The sequence below is a fragment of the Silurus aristotelis genome (assembly GCF_946808225.1).
Source record: "Silurus aristotelis genome assembly, chromosome: 9".
NCBI lineage: Eukaryota > Metazoa > Chordata > Actinopteri > Siluriformes > Siluridae > Silurus > Silurus aristotelis.
In genome coordinates, this window is record NC_139582.1 from 7276280 (window position 1) to 7300639 (window position 24360).

Consider the following 24360-nt stretch of genomic DNA (forward strand, 5'->3'; position numbering starts at 1 on the left):
TTTAATTTCCTTTCATATTGTTTGTAAGGAACGGTGGCATAAATTGAGAGTAACTCATTTACAGTTTCAAAAAAGTGATGAAATCTTGTAGATTCAAGTTTAACTACTTCTTACTGCTGTAAATACTTATTAATTACAGTCACAAAGCCAATGCTAAAAGAGATCCTATAATAACAGCATTCCGAATGAACTGGATTAGGAAAGAGCTTTATCTTGAAAAAAAGTTATTTTGAAAAATTGCTAGTAGAACCCACAATGATGGTTTCAAAACAGGGGTGTGGACCTGCTTTGGTTCTTAGTAGCAGCAGCTGCAATTTTCCTAATAATGACAAAATAAAACAAATGTGTTTTACCAGTTAAATGTACTCATTCTCAAGAATTGATTCAAGAATTTTCATCAGAATATCATGATTGCCTTTTTTATGTTGTTTATGTAAGTTTTGTGAATTAATGCCATCGGTTTTCAGTAGGACTGAATTTGATATTGATTGAAACAAATAATAGAATAAACCAACAATTAAGTACTTTTTTTTTAATTATTCAGAGTTATGAATATTTTACATGACCTTTGTATGATATGCATGATACTTTTGTGAAAGTATCACAGTGTCTTTTTAGGAAGGAACAGAATTCTGGTGCTGGTCATTTCCTGTTATAAAGTATAAGTTAACGGTTGTGGTGTTACACACACACACACACACACCCCACACACACACATACATAAATATAATGTATATGTGTGTGTGTGTGTGGGTGTGTGTGGGTGTGTTACACCAGAACCGTTCTATATAACTAATACCGTAACTTATACCGTGTCACAGGAAATGACCAGCACCACAAAAAATGTGTGAATTCTTCTGTTCCTTCCTTTAAAAAAAAATAATTGTCACTATAACGTCACTTCTTGTGCCACTTTTCCTCTCATTGTCTATATGTGTGTTCATGTATCTGTAGTATTTGAGCTTCCTGGTGTTGGTGACTTCCAACTCTTCGAAACATACAAAAACCTTTCAAGAAAGTTTGCTGTATGTCCATGACCATACTAGGCTACCATGACTACAGTTAAGGGGAGGGTCTGGGGGGTCCTTATAAGTTGTTTTCATCTCTACGATGCCAGATAAGGGTCCTCAGAGCTCACATCAAGATATGAGTTGCTGCAGTGTTGAAGAATGCTGGTGTAAAACTTCTGTGAAGCTTGTACCTGGCTTGGTACCCAAGCCTGTACCTGGTTGTGCTAATACCAAGAACTTCTCCAAGATCTCACATGATAGATAAAACAATGTTAGGAAAAACAATTGCAGGAAAAAATGTTGAGGGGGAGGGTCTTGTTGACAATCCTGGAAACCCCCATGACAGTCAATTGTAAAAGCGGTAAAACCCTAAAAAATAAAAACCCTAAAAACCTTTTCTTCATAGAAAGGATGATTGTGGGTAGAGTTTCTGGGTGAGTACATTATCACAGCAGCAGTTTACAGATATAAATAAAATTTCTATATAAAAAAGGCTGATGCTGATTTACAGTAAACCAGACTAAATACTAAACGTTCCAGACTACCCCCATACACACCCCAGCTATAGGCAAAACTCCGCAAATTGGCAACCTTATATGTATACAGTACAGTAAACAGAATACCTGTATATCTTAAGGCTTAAAAAAAAAACATCCAGACACTCTTATAAACCTTTTCTCTGCTCTTTCACACTTTCAATATTCTTACACCTTCGTAATTCTACATAAAAAATTCTATATGGGTACTCACCAATGAAGATAACTTAAATGATGATGAAGATGATGATGAAATAAGAGTGCAGTACTACTGATGATGGAGGTAATGACGATGAAATGAATGTACTGCATACCCAAGAAGAGCATTACAGCTCTTCTGAAAGCTTAATTTTTTTAGGCTAGTAAATGCTTATTTTCCCGCAAAAAGTAATTAAAATAACTCTTTAACAATACTACCTACAAACGGCAAAATCCCGCGATTCAGCGAAAATTTGTTTCTTTTAAAACAATTAGAATTTGTGGTCTCAGCTAATCAAATCGTGTTCCGTGCACTTCACATAAGCTGATGTCAGGGTTTTGAAAGTCTGTCTGAACGGAAAACCCTCTCCTACAGAATGTCATCTTGTGTAACATGTTTTAGTCCTGAGCATTTTAAAAGTGCATCTTTGCAAGCCAAGCAGGACATCATCATTATATTACTTTAATTGAATCTTGAATGTTCTTGTAAGGGTCCACTTTTAAAGGCTTTTAAAGGGGGTGAAAGGAAAAGTGTGTTTGTGGCTGCCTGCCAAGCAAGCAAAAAGACCACAACTGTTTGAAAACTCCCAAAAAAATCAATCTGCTTAATAAGTGTCTGTCTATAGCATATTGTATTAATTTGATTTATTTTGACTTATTCACCTTTGTAGCTGTATACATGTTGAATATAAACTCAAAACACCAAACCTGCATTTCCATTCCCACCAGGATCTCCTAGTACAAAGGAAGTGCTTTTCTCCAAGGTTATCTGTTGTAATGCTTGCTCAGTATAATGAGCATGTGACGCTGTTTTTGATAATGTAGCGGGACTGTCAGGTTATTAGCATCTGGATGCAAGTTCACCTCTGAGACAAGGGTCAGGACAGCTTTTCTCAAGCGGTAGGGTATGGAGGCAAGCACGCACATCCTCCCTAAACTCTTTTTAAAGGAAGCCTAGCGTCTCTAAATTTATACACAAACTCTATAAGCAGTTAAACCAAGGGAAGTGTGTGTATACATGTAAGTCTAAGCGTTACAATACTGTCCTCAAGGATCTTTGTGGCACTTGGGCTTATCCAGACATAGATAAAGCACTGTTATATAAATGTGACCAAAACGTAAAGCTTTTTGTTAAGCTTTATTATATTTGGATATTGACTCAAAATAGAAGGGAACACCTACATGTTTTGATATATTATGAACAACATGACGACTATAATCAGTGGAAGCTGTGGACTATTCTGCCTAAAGAGTACAGGGAAAAAAATGCAAACAGGAAGGGGAAATATGTCATTATGTCTAAATTATACCCAACAAGGCCAAGGTCTGTAGGGCTGAACTCATGAGAGAGAGGATACAGGCTGACTAACCCTTTAAAAAAGAAAAAAAAAAAAAAAACGTATTTCTAAAGCAATCGTCTCCATAGTCTTAAATGATGCCCACCCTGACGCTTTCTAAAAACAGAACCTCCCAAAGTGCTTTCTTTCTTTAGGGCACAGCAATTTGTCAGCCTTTTTTCTTTTTCTTTTTTTTTTTTTTTTTTTTTAAAGTTAATAGCTGGAAAACGTACTGACCATTACAAAGCACTGACACCGAACACTCCTTCCACTCCTTAAAAAAATGTGGATGTGAATGTACTTTAACAGGCACATTAATAGAAACCTTCATATTTTTATTTTAATCACAGCCAGCACAGCTGCTTTTCTAGAAGATCAACACCTTTTGGCCAATCAGGAGAAATTAATAATGAATAATATTGTGTATTTTTTCTGTGGTTGTAGTAAAGGCACAATATTGTTTTTCGCATCACAGAAGAAAACATAAAACCCATAAACTCAAGGTCTAGTGTTAAAAAAAAAAAGGCAAGAGGAAAATTCCTTCAACCCCCCCCCCCCAGTAATGGCCCCTGTTCTCTGGCTGGAAAAAAAAAAACATGCAAGCTCCCTCTCTCTCTCTCTCTCTCTCCCTCTCTCTCTCTCGCTCTCTCTCTCTCTCTCTCTCTCTCTTTCTCTTTCTCACTGCTTCACATCATCCCTTTCCACTGAGGTTGCACTACACCCATCTGTTTGTGTTTAAAGTCAGTAGATTGTATGCCGTCTGCTCTCCTTCTTTTCCTTTTTAAGAACCTTGTGTCACTTTTTTGGCCTTTTTTCACTTTGTCTTGCTTCCTTTTCTTTGGTGTTCATTTTCCACCACTTTTCCAGCACTTTAATTCTTCAGCGCTAGTGGTGCCAAGGGATTTTATTTCATTAGTCTCCATTTTTCCATACTTTGTTTGTCTTGGGTATTCCTGCTACATTGCCACACCCTGCTTTTTTTTTTAGTTTTCTTTTGCTTTTTCCTCCTTTCTGTTTCCCTCTTTAGCCACTGTTTTGCTTTCCCTAACCAGCTGCTTGACCATTGTCGTCATGTATGACTTTTGAATTTGTAAGAGATTCCATCTTTTTTTTTCGTTCTCTTTCTGGGGCAGGGGCAAAGCATCTGCTTTAAGAATTAAATGTGAATAGCAGCTGCATTTTGCAGAACAAATTACTTCTCTTCCTTTGTGTTTTTTTATTTTATTTTTTATAAAGAAATTCTGCATGTATGCCTCCCCGACTCCATACATATAACTTGGTTTTACTATTTTGGTTATTACCAATCTTTGAGTTTAAGACTAATGCCTTAACAATCTGCAATTTCTTATGTTTTGTTATGTGTTCATTTGGTTTTGGAAAAGACTTAAATATGCCCACTTACATAGACAGACATTTTATGGCCAAAACAAGGTCATTATTGAGATCAGTATTAATTTAGTTTTTTGTAACATTTTTGAAAACTTGTTGATTTTGTCGATATTCTGCAGATGTAAGTAATAAATATATCAAAAAGTAACTGCCTGCTTAATATACATGAAAATATAATGATTAATATGAAAAATATAATAAAATATCTACTTTTTTATTTCGATTGACAAAATAATGATTTATCAAACTGATTTATCAGACAGTCAGATTGATCATTTTACTCGGCCACACACGCCTGGATAAGATTCTTCTGATCCGTGTATGTAGAAATGTCATTCTCAAAACTTGTTTGGCAGTGTTAGCAACCTTTTTAATGTTACTTCATAATCAAACGTTTTTGCCCTTGGGTAAAACTGTTCTTTTGTTATGCTGTTTAGAGCGAACATACCAGATGACTAACTAAAATGAATCATTTTTATTTAAGTGTGCATATTCCATTCATAAATACAACCACTTGTTTGTTTGTTCTTTATCAAGAAGCTGTTCCATGGTAGAAGCCCAGATATAACTCTATGATTAGTTTGATGATAGATGTAACGGTACACAAAAGTCACTGTCATGGTTCTGTTCAATTTCGGTTTGGTGGAAGAAATGCAAAACATAAAATTGCTTGTTGATTTTTATTAACGCAGTTTATTGTTATTAACGATTATGATCATCAACATTTGAACAGTTTACATTTATAAAACAAATAAAAATACAATGCCTGCTTGGTTAAATAATATATAAAACAATATTTGTAATTAATGCAATAAACTTATTATATTGATTGAATTGAGTAATCAGTTAAATTGATTCATAAAAATTTAATGAGTAGAAAAATTGAATTAAATAGTTTACATTTGTTATTTGGTTAATACAGATGTGTATGCAAGTGTGTCTGTATTTACATTTAATATTTAATTTTCTAAAGATATGATCTACTGAACTGTATGACTTATTTCAGTATTCTTTAACAAATGTCTTCATTTGCTCCGTCTTTTATTCATCCACTCCTTTGATATGCAGAATTGTCAGGATTTTCCTTTTAAGATAAATTCTTTAAGCTGGACATTAAGCGCTAAAGAATCTTTACCGTTTTCATGCATGCCCAAAACAAATTTTATTTCCGGTATGAAGTGAGTGGCCACAGTGACACTGGGATAACTCTAGTTGCTTTTTTATACCCCTGCCATTGTTGTTTATGTTTAATAATAATAATTAAAAAAATGCGCTCAGAGGCGGAGACTTGCAGTTCGCCACTTAATACGTTCCTGAGGGAACTCGGATTTGAACTATGTTCCACACGTATACATTTGCGAACCAAAATCAATGTACCCAAAAAGTTCTTGTACCGTTAGACCCCTAATAGTTTTAACCAAAGCTCAACAGAGATTAACTAATGCTTTTGTAAACCTGTAATGGCAATGAATATTTGTGTGGAATCACCTGCCATTTCATTTAAAAAGCGCTTAGTTTATAAATGAATAACTTTGGATATTTTATATTAACATGATAGAGAAGTCTTCTGAGAAGCACATCGGCGATTCCATCTGAAAGTATTTAAGCTTTTGCATTGATTTTTGATTAACTGAAACAATGCAGAGACTTGTTGATCGCTAACTCTGCAAATGCAAGTAGGAAATTTGATGGTGAGCTTTTTTCCCTTGCGAGCAGCTCGATGTCGATATAAACGGAACATTGTGTCTCATTAATGTGAGAAAAAGAGAGAAAGTTCAGTGGGAAAACATGCTTAGCAACTCAGGGTGGCTGCAGTAAGAGAAAGAGAGCAAGAAAGATTGGTCTGCATTGTCCAGCTGATCAGCATGCCGGTCACGCAGCGCTCGCACTGAGCGAGTTTCAGCGAGCTGTGGGCTGATGGCTGTCTGTGCTGTATGCCAGATACTCAACACAATTAAGCTCCCACCCTCCGTTCCTCTATCAATTTCTTTAAATGGCTCTATGCACCAACCATCAAGACGTATCACAGACCTACGGATCCAAGATAATTTTTAAAAGTAGGGAGCCAAAATCATATTATCCCCTGGAGACGACTGAAATGTGAAGGTAGTATAAAGACATTAATCTAACTCACGCTACCGTACCTTATTCTTGTAATTATATATTGGTCCTGTAAAAATTGGGGTTGGTGGATAGTAATGGATGATATAACAGATGGAATGAAAAAGAGAGCGAAAGCAAGGCCACAAAGTGCTCTAATGCAAGAGAAACTGTTTAATGCTCAGTGACAGTCACTTATCTAAACATATTTGGGTGATTAATTTTCTACACTAATGCAATTTGATGCATTTAGGGTGTGGATTTGAAAAGAGCAGAGGAAGCGTAATGCTGTTATTTCCATTACAGGGACCTTTATCTAATAAATAAAATTCACATTTGTTTGACGCAGTTTGAACTTTGATGTGTTGAAGAAACCGAGTAAAAGAAGAAGGATGTTGGTGATGCTAACCTTTTGTGGTTCTTAAATGAATCACTAGAATCACATGTAGAACGTAGAATCATGTTTTTTCATGTGTATGCTTTCATTTACTAGGCCAGATGATTTGCCGTGTTACGCAGTAACGGTATTTTTAGTCTTTCACAGCCTCTGTTTTTCTCTGTCTGGTCAGGATTGCCATGGTTACAGCACTAGTTTGAGCTCCTTATCTCTGTAAACAGACTGCGGTTTAGTTTATATTTTTTCATACCCCTCTCTCACTTGAATTTCTTTAATGAATATGCAACATAAAAATTGTATATCAACTAAATGAAACTAATGTTTGTTTTTATTATAGTGTTTTTTTCTTTTGGTTGTTGCAATGAAAAGAAAAGTGAAGTAAGGAAGTGTTACTCCTAATGCAAAAAGTCTTATTGTTGGTGGTACTGGTGGTATTAAATTGCTCATACTGACACCTGGTGGTCATATTGAAGTATAACAAGGTTAAAACTAATATACTGTCACATTGAGCTCAAGTGCTTGTAAAAGAAACAGTAAGTAATTATGGACAGACATATTTGAATGATATATAATTCAATAAAAGTAATTTTTTTATTTATTTGATGGTCTATGTATATTTTGTTTTGTCACTTTGTTTAATACATTTTAATTTAATTGCCGTTCGGTCACTAGAGATGAAACTTGAATACCGCTGGAAAATAAATTTGAATTTCAAAGTTATAATTCGGTTAACAGTGACATTTAACGGAACAAGAACTTACATTCTACAGAGACCTGACAGATAATAAATGATCATTTTCGAGTCACAGACCAGAATGCTAGAGCACAACTTTGAGAATATGCAGGGAAATGGAACAAAAATTCAATACTTTCCCATTTTCTCTAACAATTAGTCGAACTGTTGAAATCACGTAAATGTTGATGCCTAGTATTTACTTGACTTTTCTCCCTCCTCTAGGTGTCTACATTCTAATTGCTGTTGGCGCTGTGATGATGTTTGTTGGATTCCTCGGTTGCTATGGTGCCATCCAGGAGTCTCAGTGCCTCCTGGGAACTGTGAGTCACTCATTATCTATTCAGAACATTAGTCATTTCGCTCAGTCATCTTCCTCAGAAACACCAAACCACTTTCACAATTTAGTGCTCAGTTTTCTCACATATTCAAACACAGAAATGAATATTGCCTATATTTTAATGTACTTCATATGGGTGCAAAGCTTTATTCTGGTCATTTATTTATCACTAGTTAACAATATATCTCAGGTCTGGGACATGATAACACTGGGCACAAGACGGGCAAATTCACATTTATTTAGAATTTAGCCAATCCACCTACTCTCTCGTTTTTGACCAATAACCAATGAACCCAGATTGAACCCATGTGAACATAAGAATAACATTAACCAGAGGCCATTAAGCTGTGAGGTAGCAATAAGACCGACTGCACCATCATGCCACCTGGCTTTATTTTTATACTGCAGATAATCCACTTGACCTGAATGCTAATTAAAAAAATTCTAAATTTTTTTTTATCGAAAAGTTGATATCGTAAAGACATCGCCACTAAGTAGTACATCTAACAAATTAAATTACATTTAACTTAATTTTATTTCTTAAATGCCATTCCATTGATGGCCAAATATACCAGCACCAAAAACCTGTGCCAGAAATAGCACTCATAGTGCACAAAATTAAATCGATTAGTTTAGCACATTATAGACAACATGCAATGAAAAACAGTTTACTTTCTGGAGTATGACTGGTTAGAGCTTTCTATATTTAAATTTTTACTAATTAATATAAACAGCCTGCTAAAATGGCTTAGGATTGCTGTGTGCTATAAACAGTAGCATTTAAAAATGCATTTAAAGCACCCATCACTAAACAGCATGCCTAAACAATGATAAAACTAGAATGTATGGACATTTTGTGCCACCCAGATGACGATGGTCCCCTTTTGAGTCTGGTTCCTCTTAAGGTTTCTTACCATCTTAGGGAGTCTTTTCTTACATCAGTCACCACTGGCTCTCTCATTAGGGATAAACTTGTAAGGGATAAACCTATAGGCACTAAACGTATACATTATAGCCTTATAACCTCTTTATCTTTGTAAAGCTGCTTTGGGACAATATCCTGCAACAGTTTTAATCATACACTGAAATCCACAATAATTTTTCAAATTTGATTTGATACTATCTTCACATACAAACTACTCTGTATTACTTTACCCTCCAGTAAATCAGCATCAAATAAACCTGTCCCAAATTTACAAGTAAAGGCCAGGTGCAAAGACCGTACTGTAAAATATCAAAATAATTACATCTACTGAGTGAAATATAAGCTAATTATATTTTCGTGAGTAAAATAATGCTAATGATGTAGCTCTTTTTTGAAGGGGTGACTACATAGAGAGGAATTCAAACATTCCACTTGTGATGGAAGAGTTAAAATGTATGTTTGAAATAATCTCAATAGTATAAAAGCAATTGCACTGTAATTTAATTATAATTACCAACACCCTCAATGTGAGAGTTTAATTTCAGGTAGATTGAAGAAAGAAAAAAGAAATACATAATCACTCTGCATTTCTTTTCTTCCTAGTTCTTTACCTGTCTGGTCATTCTGTTTGCCTGTGAGGTTGCTGCCGGTATCTGGGGATTTATCAACAAAGACCAGGTGAGGGAAAATATATATTGTGTGTGTGTGTGTGTGTGTGTGTGTGTGTGTGTGTGTGTGTGTGTGTGTATGTATGTATATATATATATATATATATATATATATATATATATATATATATATATATATATATATATATATATTAGGGATGGGGGAATTAACGCGTTAATCTTTGCGATTAATTTTAGATGTTTAACGCGTTAAAAAAAAATAACGCAATTGACGCAGCACTTTTTTTTTTTTTTTTTTTTTTTTTTTGCTTGTTTCCATGACTTCCTATTGCTTATTGTGAATGTGCCGAACAGTTACCCTGTCATGATGGAGATGAACAAAGATGGAGTTTTAGGAGGAATGTTTACATTTAAAAAGTTGCCTGATGGCCTGTTTGATAAAACAAAGATGGTGTGTACGATTTGCAAAGCTGAATTAAAATATTATAGAAGCAATTCGTCTTTAATCTACCATTTAAAAGCAAAGCACCCAGGTGCTAGCAACATAACTAGCGAGGCTACAGGAGCGCCTCGCCAATCCACGTTACTAGAGTGCTACAGTAATCGTGGCAGGCCATTGACCAAACCTGTAACTGATAAATTAACCGATGCTTTAGCTAAATGGATAGCTAGAAACTGCCGCCCAGTTAGCACTGTGGAAGACGAGGGACTGAGAGAAATCATGCAAATTGCATCAGGAGACACGTCTTACAATCTACCCTCGAGAAGAACGATTATTTCAAGAATACACAGTTTGTATGACAGCGAGAGGGCGCGAAGGATGGACATATTAGAGAAAGCAAAATATGTCGCTCTCACAGGAGATCACTGGACATCGGTGAGCAATGACAACTACTTGGGTGTCACAGCGCACTTCATAGATGAAGAGTGGCGATTGCGTTCGTTTGCCCTTACTGTGAGTCAGACCACAGAGTGGTTGCTGCACACATTTTATTTGATGGGAACAGCTACTCTGTGGTTCTGTGGAGAGTCTGTTTACAGTTCAAATGTCATTAAAATGTTATGTCATTAAAAACTTTGTGTTGTTTAATTTAATTAGGTGATTCTACATGTAAATATTGATGATAACAAGCTTGGGGGGGAAAACAATTAATTGCAATTAATTACAGAAAATGTGCAATTAATAAGTTAATTTTTTTTAATCGATTCCCAGCCCTAATATATATATATATATATACATATACAAGAATTTAAACACTATAATGTGTATGCACATCACATTTTCTTTACAAACATAGATAACAGCTTGCAGTGAGTTACCATGATTCTCTATACTGTTCTTTAGATTTCTAAAGACGTAATCGGCTTCTATGACACTGTGTATGATCGAGGAATTCAGTCGACTGTCGCTGAGAAGAAAGAAGCTGCTGCTGCTGTACTGAAAGTCTTCCACGAGACTGTGAGTTCACCTACTCTGGCCCATATTTAATGTGTGTTGCATAAAGGGTAATTTAGGGGTTGATGAATTTAATAGTAATATAATTATTAATGTCTTTTTCAAAGACATTCTGGAATACGTGACAATTAGCATGATATATCGCCAATAGTATTATCTTTACTTTTACTTGAAAATGTTTGTGTAAGAAAAAAGTACAACTAAAAAAAATTTTTTTTTTTAAAGGTTTTTAAGTGTTTAACATTACATAGGAGAAAAAAAATCGTAATGCTTTTACATCAAATTCGCTTAGTCAGTAATTATGCAGAAGAAAATTATTATTTAGTAACTGTGGATATATTATAAGGCATTATATAACACACATTTTTGTACTTTTTATGTTCAGTCATTACCTTTTTTTTGTTTTGTTTTTTTAACTTCAATCAAGTGTTATACACTGACCTTATTTTATATAAAATGTGCTATCTCTTAATTTTTCAGCTGCAATGCTGTGGCAAGGGTACTGCAACCTCACTTTTGACTGGCTGGATGACCGATCTATGCCCTAATAAAGGAGCTTTTGATATTAATCAGGTATAAATACACATCCAGTCCAAATTTGGTATTTTTTTTTCCATGTACACTGGGATGTTTCTGACCAAGTAATTTGATCCTTTCTCAGGACTGTCACTCGAAAATCAAAGAGCTTTTTACTGACAAGATCTACCTGATTGGCATTGCTGCCTTGGTCGTTGCTATCATCATGGTGAGTGATTTCCTGCTTGACTTTCAAACCTTATAAAGAATCTGTTAGTAGTGAGATCAGGCAGCCTTTGAAATTGAAAAACAAATCTTATAAATTATAAAATATTGTTCATGCCCACCTGAAGAATGTTTGTGTGTATGTGACCCAGATAATGTGCATTAATAATCTGATGAAATAAATTGATGAACATAGTAATTTTATTTATAACTCTTATAGAGTTTATAAATATAAACATTTTTAAGTTATAAACAAGATTTTCACTGATTAATATGACACAGAGGACATATCAAACTTTAGGTTTTATAATCCAGATAAGATTTTAGTGTAGTCTTATAGATAGTGACAAGTAAAAGACTCTTAAAAGACCTTTGTATGATTAGTAAAAAACTAGCTGTGGTTTAATATGGGTAATCTTAGGATTTTAAGTCACAGTTCGGTTCAATTTCAGTATGGTTAGTGGTAAGAAACGCAAAACATAAAATTGCTTGCTCGTTTTTTACTTAATGCAGTTTATTATTATTAACATTTTTGATCAACATTTGAACAGTACACATTATTACATTAACTAATTGCCTGCTTGGTAAACAATATATATAATCATGTTTTATAATATTTTATAAAAATAAAATAGAATAAATCTAATTAATGCAATATTCTTCTTTTAATATTGAGTAAATTGAGCAATCAAATAAATTGGCAAATTAAATTGATTAAATTATTGGAAATATTTAATTAAATATTTTAGGGCTGTTGCTATTGATTATTATATTAATCGAGTATTCTAACAATTATAACATTGATTAAATCAAGTAATCAGATAAGAATGACTTATTCTTTATTAAAGAGCAATAGTAAATATACAAGAGAACATAATACAGGTCTCTTAAAATTAAAAAGTAATTTTCCTTTTTTATAAAATTTTAATTTTTAATTGCTGAAATTGCATACAAGAATATCTGTGAAAACTAAACCCAGTTCATAAACCCAGTGCATTTATTTGCCATAATACATCAAAATGTAAATACAAAAAAAAAATAATAATAAAAAAAAAGTAAACTCACTGTGTTTGTTAGAATTTGATATGATCCCAAACTTTGGAAACTTTCTGTCTCCTACGTTGGCCTGAATCCTATGGAAACCCATTTCTGACTCATTCAAAAAAGATTGACTAATTCCAACGTTTTTTGTTGGGGTTTTTTTTGCAATTCACACTTCATTCCTCGCAATTCTGAATTTTTTTTCTCGTAAACATCCGACATTTTTGGTGCATCCACCGGTAAAACATGTCAGCCTGAAGTTTGATGCTGTTGGTGTATGAACAAGGTCTTGTGTGCTTCATCTGTCTTGTTCCGTTTCTCCCAGAGCTGGTTGTCCGTGGGAAACACATTGCTCCGTGTGTAGTTAAATGGACCAAACAAAACATCAAGGCAAAATAATTTGCCTGATTAATTTTTGCAATCGAATCATTACAGCCCTAAAATAGTTTAAATTTCTTAGACCCATTTGGGTAATATATGTACTGTATATGCATATTGTGGGTTTGTGTGCATTTTACATTTGATATTTAATTTTAAATATAAAAATGTAATATGTTGAACTCTTAATTTAATATGTTGAACTCCTATTATGTTGAATTGTCAGGATTTTCTCCTTTTAAGAGAAATTCTTGAAGCTGGACATAAAACGCTAGAGAATCCATAGCGCTAGCGTAAGCCGCTAACCAGGAAGTGGCTAGCGGCTAACGCTAGTGCTATGGATTCTGTACTGTTTTATGTCCAGCTTCAAAACACACACAACAATGCCACCACAGTGACACAGTTTTTTATACCTTTGGCATTGTGTGTGTTTTTAAGCTTAATAGTAATATATATATTTTTTAATCCACTTAATCTGTGAGGCAGAGGCTAAAAAAACTTGTAGTCCACCACTTAATACGCTCCTGAGGTAAATCAGATTTTGACTATGTTCCACAGGTAAAAAGGCATTCGTACACGTGTGTACCGAACCGAAAGCCCTGTACCGTAAATTTTCAGTACGAATATGTGTACCGTTACACCCCTAATAGATCTTGTTTGAAATATTAAGTTACCCATGAGAAAAGTTTCACCATTTTAAATATTATCTTATTGTCTATCCTAACTTTTGTGAGCCTCTGAATTAAGAATTTTTTCTTTTTTTCTATTTCAAAGATCTTTGAGATGATCTTCAGCATGGTGCTCTGCTGTGGAATCCGAAACAGCCCTGTGTACTGAAAGACGATTGGATGAATCAGGCTGTAGGTGTGGGGCATCTGGAGATACCAGCCAATAAAACTGAAGGAAAACATATTCTTCTGATTAATTTTTGTATCTACCCTAATTTCCTAATATAGTCAGTTTGTCTTATGGAACAAATGATTTATTCTATGGTGTGTTACTTTTATTCTAATGTGATGCTCTGTCACTGTTTGCAGTTGTGTATGCTACATGCGCATTCTTGTAGACAATGGCAGGCTAGGATAGAATTATTAGACGCTTACACACACACAATAAAAACAAAAAACCAAAAAAAAAACCAAACGTACAACACAATGGCCTTTTACATTCTGTTTTCTGTAGTAGTAAGGACAATGGCTATTTTTATTGGTTTCTTTTATTTTTCAATTATGTACGTAAGATGTTATTAATTTCTTATGTATGTAAAAAAAAATTGTATATATTTGCAGCCATTTGGCCTTCCAGCATGGATATTGTAATTAAACAGCCCTATAGACCTTCTTTTCTGAATGTGCTTATACGTTTTCTCGAAAAATCAACCACTAAGAAACAGTATTAGTGAAAAGAAAGGAGGTCAAACCTTAAAACGTGAATATTAAAGATTCCTGTACCTCGGTGTAGCCTAAGTATATAATGATGTGTTGCCTTGGCTTCCTTTGTTTGCCATACATTGTGGGCCAACAAACTGCCAGAATCATAGTTGTTGCAAGCATGTCCATGCTCTTACATCCTTTAGAGTCTTTAGAAATTAACTAAAATTTCCTCTATTGCTAATGCTCTGACTAATGTATGCCCGCATGTTGTCTGCTGGGGGAAGTTGCAAACCAGCAGGATTGTTTGTATAACGACTGCTGGATTTTGTTTGACCTCTGACCCTAGGCCACCCTCACGCTCTAACTAACCCAAGCCAAAGCTCTTATATGCACCTACCAATCTTATTGACAGAATGTCCTATACTTAAAAAAAAAAAAAAAAAAAATGAAGACTACATTATCTAGTATGTCCTGTTGATTCCTAGTGGAAGTTACACATATATTGTTCTCTATAATGCTGTGCTTAAAAAAAAAGATATTGTTTTGATTTACATCATAGTAACTCCTTTTTGCCAAATATGCTGGGGATTACTTAACAATGTCATAGCATCCCATAATCAGTCTGCTGAGTGTACCGTAAGGCTCTGGTGTGCGAGTGTGTTTTTGGTGTGTTGATAGTAAAGCCTGTTGGAAAAATCTAGTATTTAGGAGTTAAAACCTCACTGCCGCTGCTAGTACTGTACCTCTTCTCGTCACAAGGTGTCGCTCAAACAGCATTAATTTTATTGAGCGCACAAACACTTCAACGTTCTGTTATCTTTGGGTAATTCGTTCTTTAAACCATTGAGGAAATCCATCTACATCATATTCACTACATAAATGTAATGCACTTCAGTCATCTATGAACCTTTTACCCTAACACTTACATACATGCACACACACACCCCATTTACATCGTTTCCTACATACAAGTTGTAATTGTCACTTATTGCCTATGCTGATCAATTGTCTTGTAATATGTACAGCTATATATTATTGTACTAATGACTATGTAAAGGCATTGTGATATCTTTTTTTCTGGTACTTTGTCAAATAAAGGACAGAAATTACTGTGAAAGCCAGCCAGGCCTTTGGGATCCTTGCAGGGCAACAGAAGTAGACACTAGGAAGGTTAGGAATTATACAAAAAAGAAGCGAAGGAATGCATACAGTAATTGTGAGCTTATGTTGGATGGATTTTCAGTAAAGTGAGATCCACTGGCAGCTATCACTCCAATCTCTGTCCTGGTTCACCTAAATCATATAGTTTTTTTGTTCTTTTTTGTTGCCCAAATACTTAGGGATTAAATGTATTTTACAAATAAAATGTATGTCACATGTTATTTATTTCAAAGGCAAACCACTACATATACAATATATAATCAAATATGTGTAGACAATAACCCATAACAACTATGTTTACTTGAACGTACCATTCCAAAACAAGAACACGTCCGTACTTTTGGGAAAGCTTTCCACTAGATTTAGGATTATTGGTAAGGAATGCTGGCACACATCCAGTTCAGCTCGTCTCAGAGGTGTTCAGTGAGCCCCAAAGTTTAAGCGAAGTAAAATATTAACTCTACAGAATACACAGAAACCTTGCAATAGTGTGCTTATAACTTTGCAGCAACAATTATGCAACCCAAATATGTCTGCAATGGCCAGGTTTTCGACATAATTTTGGCCCCAAAGTGAATAAAATATACTGGATTTAACAGGATCAGATATAAGATACATAAATTAGGTAAATAAAGGTAAATAAATCAGGATATAATAGATTTCCTAAAGAATAATACAATATTATAGATCTGAGGCCTTAACAGTTACTTTATGTTTAATGGAGCTTAATTTATGTATCTATGCAGAAAAGAAAGGGAAAAGTACACAAGAAATAAAATATTTTATCCATGTTAACTTGATACTTAGCTATAATAAGAGTCTATGGGCAGATGTACACTCAACAATTGCTCCAACACTTTTTTGTTCTTTTGTCAATGTAAGGAAATGAAAATGAACTGCGGTAAGGACATATATGGAATGGAATGGATGAGGTTAAAAGAAACCTTTAAAACATATTCACCCATTCTATCTGGATGAATCAAGATATTTCTTGGTTTCAATTAATTTTTATTTGTATAGTAACTTTTAAGGTGTTCTTTATATGTGTAAGTTTGTCCCTGATGAGCAAGGTGGTGGCAACTTGTTTCATGTATTTAGTTTGCACTCCTACTTGTCCTAAAATTCAAGAAGGAATTTTTGATTTAAAAAAATGCAGCATCGTGAAGGTTTATCTGAGGCTAAAGCGAATTCAGTAGAGGAAGAACCACTTTAAAAAGATTCTCAGGACTGTGAATAAAAGTGAGGCTTTTGTAAGGAACAGTGAACACTGACAAACATTTACAGAATTTGGCAGACACCTTAATCCAAAACAACTTACAATGATCTCATTTATACAACTGAGCATTCAAGGCTAAGGGCCGTGATGAAGTGCCCAGCAGTGGCAGTCTTGGAACTTTTATTTGAACCTCCAATCACAAGTCTTACATCTTAATCACTTAGCTACCCAATTCCTCACATGGTGACTTGTCACATTTATGGTTTAGGCTTATCTGATTGAGTAGTCAAATATAGACCTTTTCATTTAAGAGACAAAGGCTTCTTAGTTCTCCTTTTAAACAGAGAGAATTGCAAGGGAAAAGGATTCAAAGAAATTATTTTAAAAGAAGTACACAAATGCATATAGAAGAAAAAGCTCACCATTAAGTCACCGGCCTCACACTGTTTAAAAAAGAAGAAGCCACCTTTTAAAAACATTCTTGATTTTAGCAATGTCCACCCCTGACCCCCTGCACAGGAAAAATGGCAGAGTAATTTATTAATATTATTTGACTGAAATTGCCAACTGATTATTAAATGTTTGAAAGCTAAATTATTGTGGCGAGGATCGAATTGTGCACCACATGTACTTGACTCGGTAAAAAGTTAAACTGGAGCCCTAACTGGATTGCTGGAGGCCATTTTGATGTGCATTAGCTCTATTCAGACTCGAATTTCTCACGGTAATGTAAGGTATTATCAATATTTACAGGGGCTATTCGTTATTTTTTTTGGCGTCTGAATCCAGAATGTTGTACCCTTTCATTCACAAGCTCGTTGTTGGACTTTTGATCATTAATTAAAGAATATTTTTTGCGAGTGTTAGGGCGCTCACACTGAATTTGCAAACTCCTCAGCACATGTGCGATTGTGCCATTATTGTGGAACACTGTGCAATGACCTTGCGATTTTTTATATAGACACTTTTATTCATACAAAACCCGCTCCTAAATCGTGAATAAATCGCCATCTGAATGCATGAGTTTTATCATTGAGGTGCCATTAGGATTATATTTTCGAACATCCATGAGAAAAATGGTCTGAATACGGCTAGCATGCATGCTAGCACCATGCATAAACTATTGAACAGTTATTACAAATTAAAAACACACCAGTAAAGAAAAAATAATTCATGTTGAATGTCATCTTCATCTGACAGTGAGTAATATTGCCTTGTGTTCATCTTTTTGTTTCCTTCAGGATGCAAACCAACAACATTGTTAGAGTGAAGTTCAAAGATAGTAAAAAATATTTTTTTTCTTCAAAACCTTTTACGTTTCAAACGTTTTGGAATGTGGTAAGAGGAGAAACTTTAACATTGTTAATATCATTAATACGTTTCCTTCTAAACATTTTAATAGTATAAAACTAAGTTTATGGTTGTATCTTATGGGGTATAAAAACTTCCTTTGGCATTGCTGGTTTTTGTTAATTTGGCAATGGTTTGTCATCCTTCAGTTGGCAAGAAATTTGATCTTCCTACAATGGATGTGAAAGTCTTTGATGACTCGAAGACAGAGGTTGATGGGGAAGCATTTGAATACCTGCTGACACGACCAGACCTTGGTGTCCTAAAAATTTTTATACCAGGCAAAGAATGTTTTGATGGTAAAATGTTTTACATGCTTATACATTTTATTTTTGCATAGACTAATGTGTCTATTGTACTCATTCTCAATAGTTGTATACCATGATATAAAAATAGTATGAACAGTTAATCAGACTATAGGTATGGTTTATATTGAAGATTAAGCTCAAGCTCAGTAGGAGATACCGAAGGCACATCAGAGTCTGACGACACAGCAATTTTGATTAGAAGTCCTCCTAAAAAAAATCAAGCAGAGGAACATCTTGCTCAAGTAAGGATCACCAATCTTGTCTCTGAATTACATCTATATGAAACTACTTAAAAATTTATGATATTTGGAACAATATACAGTTGCCAGTTGTTATTTTCTCATCTTTGCTCAATATTATATCATCCCCTCTTTCAGATGATTGAAGATATCCTAAAGACCAGCCCTGGAGGTAAAAAGATTGCAAGTGAATACGCTCGCACTAAAAGTCTGTCAGATAGCCGAAGACGTGACATGGTGAAAATCTTGGTAGCACATTTGACAAATGAACATGGGTAGGTTGTTTACACAGTACCTTGTAAATTAATGTTTCTGATGTTATGGGTTGTAATTGGTTTATGTTTGTGTGTGTAGAACAAGGCCTTCGCAACACTTGAAGGAACAATATGCAAAGGGAATCATCTCTCTCTTCCCAAATTTGGCTGACCCCAGGAGCAAACTATGGCTATGTTAGTAGCTGTTGCCTTTCAATCTATTTGATTTACAGAAGGAGGATTTACTGCATCTTGCAAAATAAATATTATTTACAGTATAATTGAAGTGCTATTTATTTTCTTAGTCTAGTAATGTATAACCTTTAGGTCTGTTTGTTATGGTCATAGGAGCATTATTACAATACAGAAGATGGAAGTGGATTTTTGGCATTGAGAATTAAAACTCTGCAAAACGAAGCATCGGAGGGTCGGAAGAAACGCCAATGGCAACCACAAACAGGTGAAAGGTTTGATGTTTAATCAGTGCTTGGCTGCAAGGCTTGACTAACATTTTATTTATTTATTTTTTAAATAAATATGCAACGTTTGCATTATTGGATTATTTTACTCATCTTAACATTTGTGTCTTTTATTTGAAGTATTCTTTTGTTCTATAGTGAGAATGAGGTCACATGTTATAGTATCTCTACAAAATATAATTGCTTTTCTCTTTGAATGTGAACGTTTTTCATAATCTCTAAAGGTTGGCAAATTTAAATGTCATTCTGGGATATATATTAATGTTTTCCATGTTGTTTTCTGTCATTTATCTTCTTTGGTGTTAACGTGTTGTGCTCTAAAAATAAAAAGAATTACAAATGTGGTTTTCATATTGTCTTAAACAATTTCATGAGGGCCAACTGCTGAAAGGTATCCCCGCAAAGGAGATAGTTTGTTAAACGATGAACTTCAGTGTCAGGAAGCAATTGCCCTGATGAAGCATACAGCTGACGAGGCAGTGGTAAAGGAAAAGATGAGGTTAACGCTGGCCTATCGCCAGAAGCTGCTTCATGACCCTAAAGAGTCAACTGATATTCTATCAATTTTCCCACGATTCCAGGCTTGGAATGTTAGAATTATAAAGATAAAATCAATTTTTATTGTTTTGCCCTAATAGACTTGTAAACAAACTTAGTTCCTACTGTGGTACTGACTTTTATTATCTTTGGCAGATTGATAAAGATTTTAGACTTCTATTTGGTGATGCAACCTCTGCAAAGTTGTTGAAAAAGTGGTGCACCAGCATAAAACCAAAGGTTATTGCCCAGAGCCGTGGCCTCACACAGACTTGTGAGCTCCAAGACCTCATCCAAAATGCTGAAGCCAATGAAGTTGAAGAAGGTAACTATATTGTGCTATAGCTTAAGTTAACTTCTTCTTCTTCTTCTTCTTCTTTCGGCTGCTTCCATTAGGGGTCGCCACAGCGGATCATCCGTCTCCATACCACCCTGTCCTCTACATCTGCCTCTTTCACACCAACTACCTGCATGTCTTCCCTCACCACATCCATGAACCTCCTCCTTGGCCTTCCTCTTTTCCTCCTACCTGGTGGCTCCATCCTCAGCATTCTTCTAACAATATAATTCATGTCCCTCCTCTGCACATGTCCAAACCATCTCAATCTCGCCTCCCTCACCTTGTCACCGAAACATCCTACATGCGCTGTCCCTCTAATAAACTCATTTCTAATCTTGTCCATCCTCGTCACTCCCAACGAAAACCTTAACATCTTCAGCTCTGCTACCTCCAGCTCCACCTCCTGTCTTTTACTCAATGCCACTGTCTCTAATCCATACAACATCGCAGGTCTCACCACAGACCTATAACCTTTCCCTTTCATTCTTGCAGATACCCTACTATCACAAATCACTCCTGCCACTCTTCTCCACCCACTCCACCCTGCCTGCACTCTTTTCTTTACTTCCCTAACACACTCTCCATTACTTTGCACTGTTGACCCCAGGTACCTGAACTCCTCCACCTTTTCCACCTCTTCTCCCTGCAACCGCATCACTCCACTGCCCTCCCTCTCATTCACACACATGTACTCTGTCTTACTCCTACTGACTTTCATTCCCCTTCTCTCCAGCGCATACCTCCACCTCTCCAGGCTCTTCTCGACCTGCTCCCTACTCTCACCACAAATCACAATATCATCTGCAAACATCATAGTCCAGGGAGACTCCTGTCTGACCTTGTCTGTCAACCTATCCATCACCACTGCAAACAGGAAAGGGCTCAGGGCTGATCCTTGATGCAGTCCAACCTTCACCCTGAACCAGTCTGTCGTACCTACTGCACACTTCACTGCCGTCACACTGTTCTCATACATGTCCTGCACCACCCTCACATACTTCTCTGACACACCTGACTTCCTCATACAATACCACAACTCCTTTCTTGGCACTCTGTCGTACGCTTTCTCCAAATCCACAAACACACAATGCAACTCCTTCTGTCCTTCTCTATACTTCCACAACAACATCCTCAAAGCAAATAAGGCATCTGTGGTGCTCTTCCTCGGCATGAAACCATACTGTTGCTCACAGATGGTCACCTCTTCTCTCAGCCTGGCTTCCACTACTCTTTCCCATAACTTCATAGTGTGACTGATCAACTTAATTCCCCTGTAGTTACTGCAGGTCTGCACATCTCCCTTATGCTTAAAGATCAGTGCCAGCACACTTCTTCTCCATTCCTCAGGCATCTTTTCACCTTCCAAAATCCTGTTAAACAATCTGGTTAAAAACTCCACTGCCATCTCTCCTAAACATCTTCACGCTTCTACAGGTATATCATCTGGTCCAACCGACTTTCCACTCTTCATCCTCTTAATCGCTGCTCTTACTTCCTCCTTACTAATCCTATCCACATCCTGGTTCACCAACTCCACATCATCCAACCTTCTCTCTTTCTCATTTTCCTCATTCATCAGCTGCTCAAAATACTCCCTCCACCTTCTCAACACACTCTCCTCACTAGTCAAGACATTTCCCTCTCCATCCTTTATTGCTCTAAGTTGCAGTACATCCTTCCCAGCTCGGTCCCTCTGCCTGGCCAATCGTTATAAATCCTTTTTTTCCTTCCTTAGTGTTCAACCTCTCATACAGCTCCTCATATGCCTTTTCCTTGGCTTTCGCCACATCCCTTTTTACCTGCTGCCGCATTTCCTTGTACTCCTGCCTACTTTTCTCATCATTATGCTCTCCTGCACTTCCTCATTCCACCACCACGTCTCCTTGTCTTGCTTTCTATTTCCAGATGTCACACCAAGTACTTTTCTAGCTGCCTCCCTCATCACTCCTGCAGTAGTTGCCCAATCATCCAGCACCTCTTCACCACCACCGAGCCCCTGTCTGACCTCTTCCCTGAACCTCACACTACACTCTTCCACCTTCAGTTTCCACCATCTTATTCTTCTTTCAGTCCTCACTCTCCTCCTTTTCTTTTTCCCCTCCAAAACCATCCTACAGACCACCATCCGATGCTGTCTAGCTACACTGTCCCCCGCCAACACCTTACAGTCTCCAATCTCCTTCAGGTTGCATCTCCTACACAGAAGATAATCCACCTGTGTGCACCTTCCTCCACTCTTATACGTCACCCTATGATCCTCCTTCTTCTTAAAATACGTGTTCACCACTGCCATTTCCATCCTTTTAGCAAAATCTACCACCATCTGCCCTTCCACATTCCTCTCCTTAAAACCATACCTACCCATCACCTCCTCATCACCTCTGTTCCCTTCACCTACATGCCCATTAAAGTCTGCCCCATTCACCAATCGTTCTTTTCTAGGTACGCCATCTACCACTTCATCTAATTTACTCCAGAATCTTTCTTTCTCCTCCATCTCACAGCCAACTTGTGGAGCATAGGCACTGATGACATTTATCATCATTGATTAAGCAATTATGGCAAAAGTTTCAGATGTGGTCACAACTTTACCCATTAGACATGCATGTTTCATACCGACTTGTAATGGGTAAACTGTATGAAAATCACTTGTTGCTCTAACATTTCTACCCTGATCTACCATTTTATGCACAAGGGCCACATACAGGAGTTGCAGATTTACAATCTGAAATTGTTTTCATTTGGAGCTCTGAATAACAAAAGCATGGTTTATGTTTTACTGGCATACTGTCAGCATACTGTATGACATCGTACACCTGTAGTCAAGACTGTTCATAATAAGTCAATACTGTAATACTAGTTAATGTATTACAGGCTCATCTTCCAAGTAGTGTTAAGTCAAGTGAAACTGAGTAGGATGGTATGTTCAACACCTTCTAGCTAAAAACCAAAATGACAGGCCTTTAAAAGAAATTCACTTTGTTTTCCATGTCTCCAGGTTGGGACAGCGACATGTCGTCAATTCTGATTCCGGTTCAACTTTTGCCACCTTCAAATCGAGGCCGCAAAAGACCGGGAAAAATCTCAGCTTTACAAGCATGTGATAGTCTTGTGAAATTCATCAAGGTGAATAGAGCAGATCAATTGACGCTTTTTACACTGTTCTTTTACTGTGTGACCTTGAACTTGCTTATTTCTCAGACAGGTACTTGAAGATCATCTGTCCTCCAAATTCTTTCATTCTTTTCTACTTCACACAAACTTAGTAACAATCTATTGTAATCTCTTGGAAGTATGTACAGAAACTTTAGTGGAAGACATCAATGATTCATGCTGCATATCGACATTAACAGTTAGGCCACGAATGGCTCTAATATGTTTTAATTCTTTCACAGACTGGTACCAGTATCCAAGGGCACCTGGATGCAATTGGAGAAAGTCTCCAGCCGTATCTACTTGCTGTCGGACCAAAGAAAAGTAGGATTCAGAGTTGGTTTATTGTAATTGACCAACATGCTCTACCATGCAAGGCCTTTAATTCACTGGCCTGTGTTGATGAGCTTTTTAAAGCTCACTTTGTCTTTGGCACCTCATACTGTCAGCAACTGACCAATGTGTATAGCTTTCTGCAAACCAATGTTTATCATCTAGATGTTGAAGTCACCAAGGTGAATCCCGGAGTGGCTGAGTTGAGAGCTAGAATGCTTCAGTAACCAGATGATTTGTTTCATTTATAAAAGGAGGCATGCCGATGCCAATTCCCTTATAAGTTAGTCCATGGCCTTTGTTCAGGGAAAAGACTTAAGTTAAAATGTGCTCAAAGAGGTTGTTCACATGTGTACCATAGTTTTTCTGGATTACGAAAGCATCTCAGCAAATGTTGTGCAATTGAC

The 24360-nt window shown here is 36.1% G+C and overlaps 2 protein-coding genes and 2 long non-coding RNA genes across 4 annotated transcripts in view; 3 read left to right on the forward strand and 1 right to left on the reverse strand.

The window, feature by feature from the left end:
• cd81a (CD81 molecule a) overlaps positions 1-15949 on the forward strand; it is a 30169-nt gene extending 14220 nt beyond the window's left edge. The window contains exons 3-8 of the mRNA XM_083551489.1: positions 7926-8023; positions 9569-9643; positions 10940-11053; positions 11531-11623; positions 11712-11795; positions 13985-15949. Of these exons, the coding sequence (XP_083407615.1) occupies positions 7926-8023; positions 9569-9643; positions 10940-11053; positions 11531-11623; positions 11712-11795; positions 13985-14047 (527 nt within the window). The 3' untranslated portion in view covers positions 14048-15949. The remainder of the gene's footprint in view (positions 1-7925; positions 8024-9568; positions 9644-10939; positions 11054-11530; positions 11624-11711; positions 11796-13984) is intronic.
• Positions 1-24360, reverse strand: part of LOC310731697 — a 34597-nt gene that overhangs the window by 7008 nt on the left and 3229 nt on the right. The gene's annotated exons all lie outside the window — the stretch shown is intronic.
• On the forward strand, positions 5049-7549 carry LOC310731698. The gene is made up of 2 exons (XR_014535274.1): positions 5049-5142; positions 5563-7549. It is a non-coding gene; the product is annotated as an uncharacterized lncRNA (long non-coding RNA).
• LOC310731561 (uncharacterized protein) lies at positions 17516-24180 on the forward strand (the record flags this gene model as incomplete). Its single annotated transcript, XM_083551219.1, has 8 exons — positions 17516-18609; positions 18749-18860; positions 18996-19132; positions 19212-19306; positions 19460-20072; positions 20284-20452; positions 23466-23593; positions 23863-24180. The coding sequence occupies exons 5-8, from the start codon at positions 20046-20048 to the stop codon at positions 24178-24180; spliced, it is 642 nt and encodes a 213-aa protein (XP_083407345.1). The 5' UTR covers positions 17516-18609; positions 18749-18860; positions 18996-19132; positions 19212-19306; positions 19460-20045.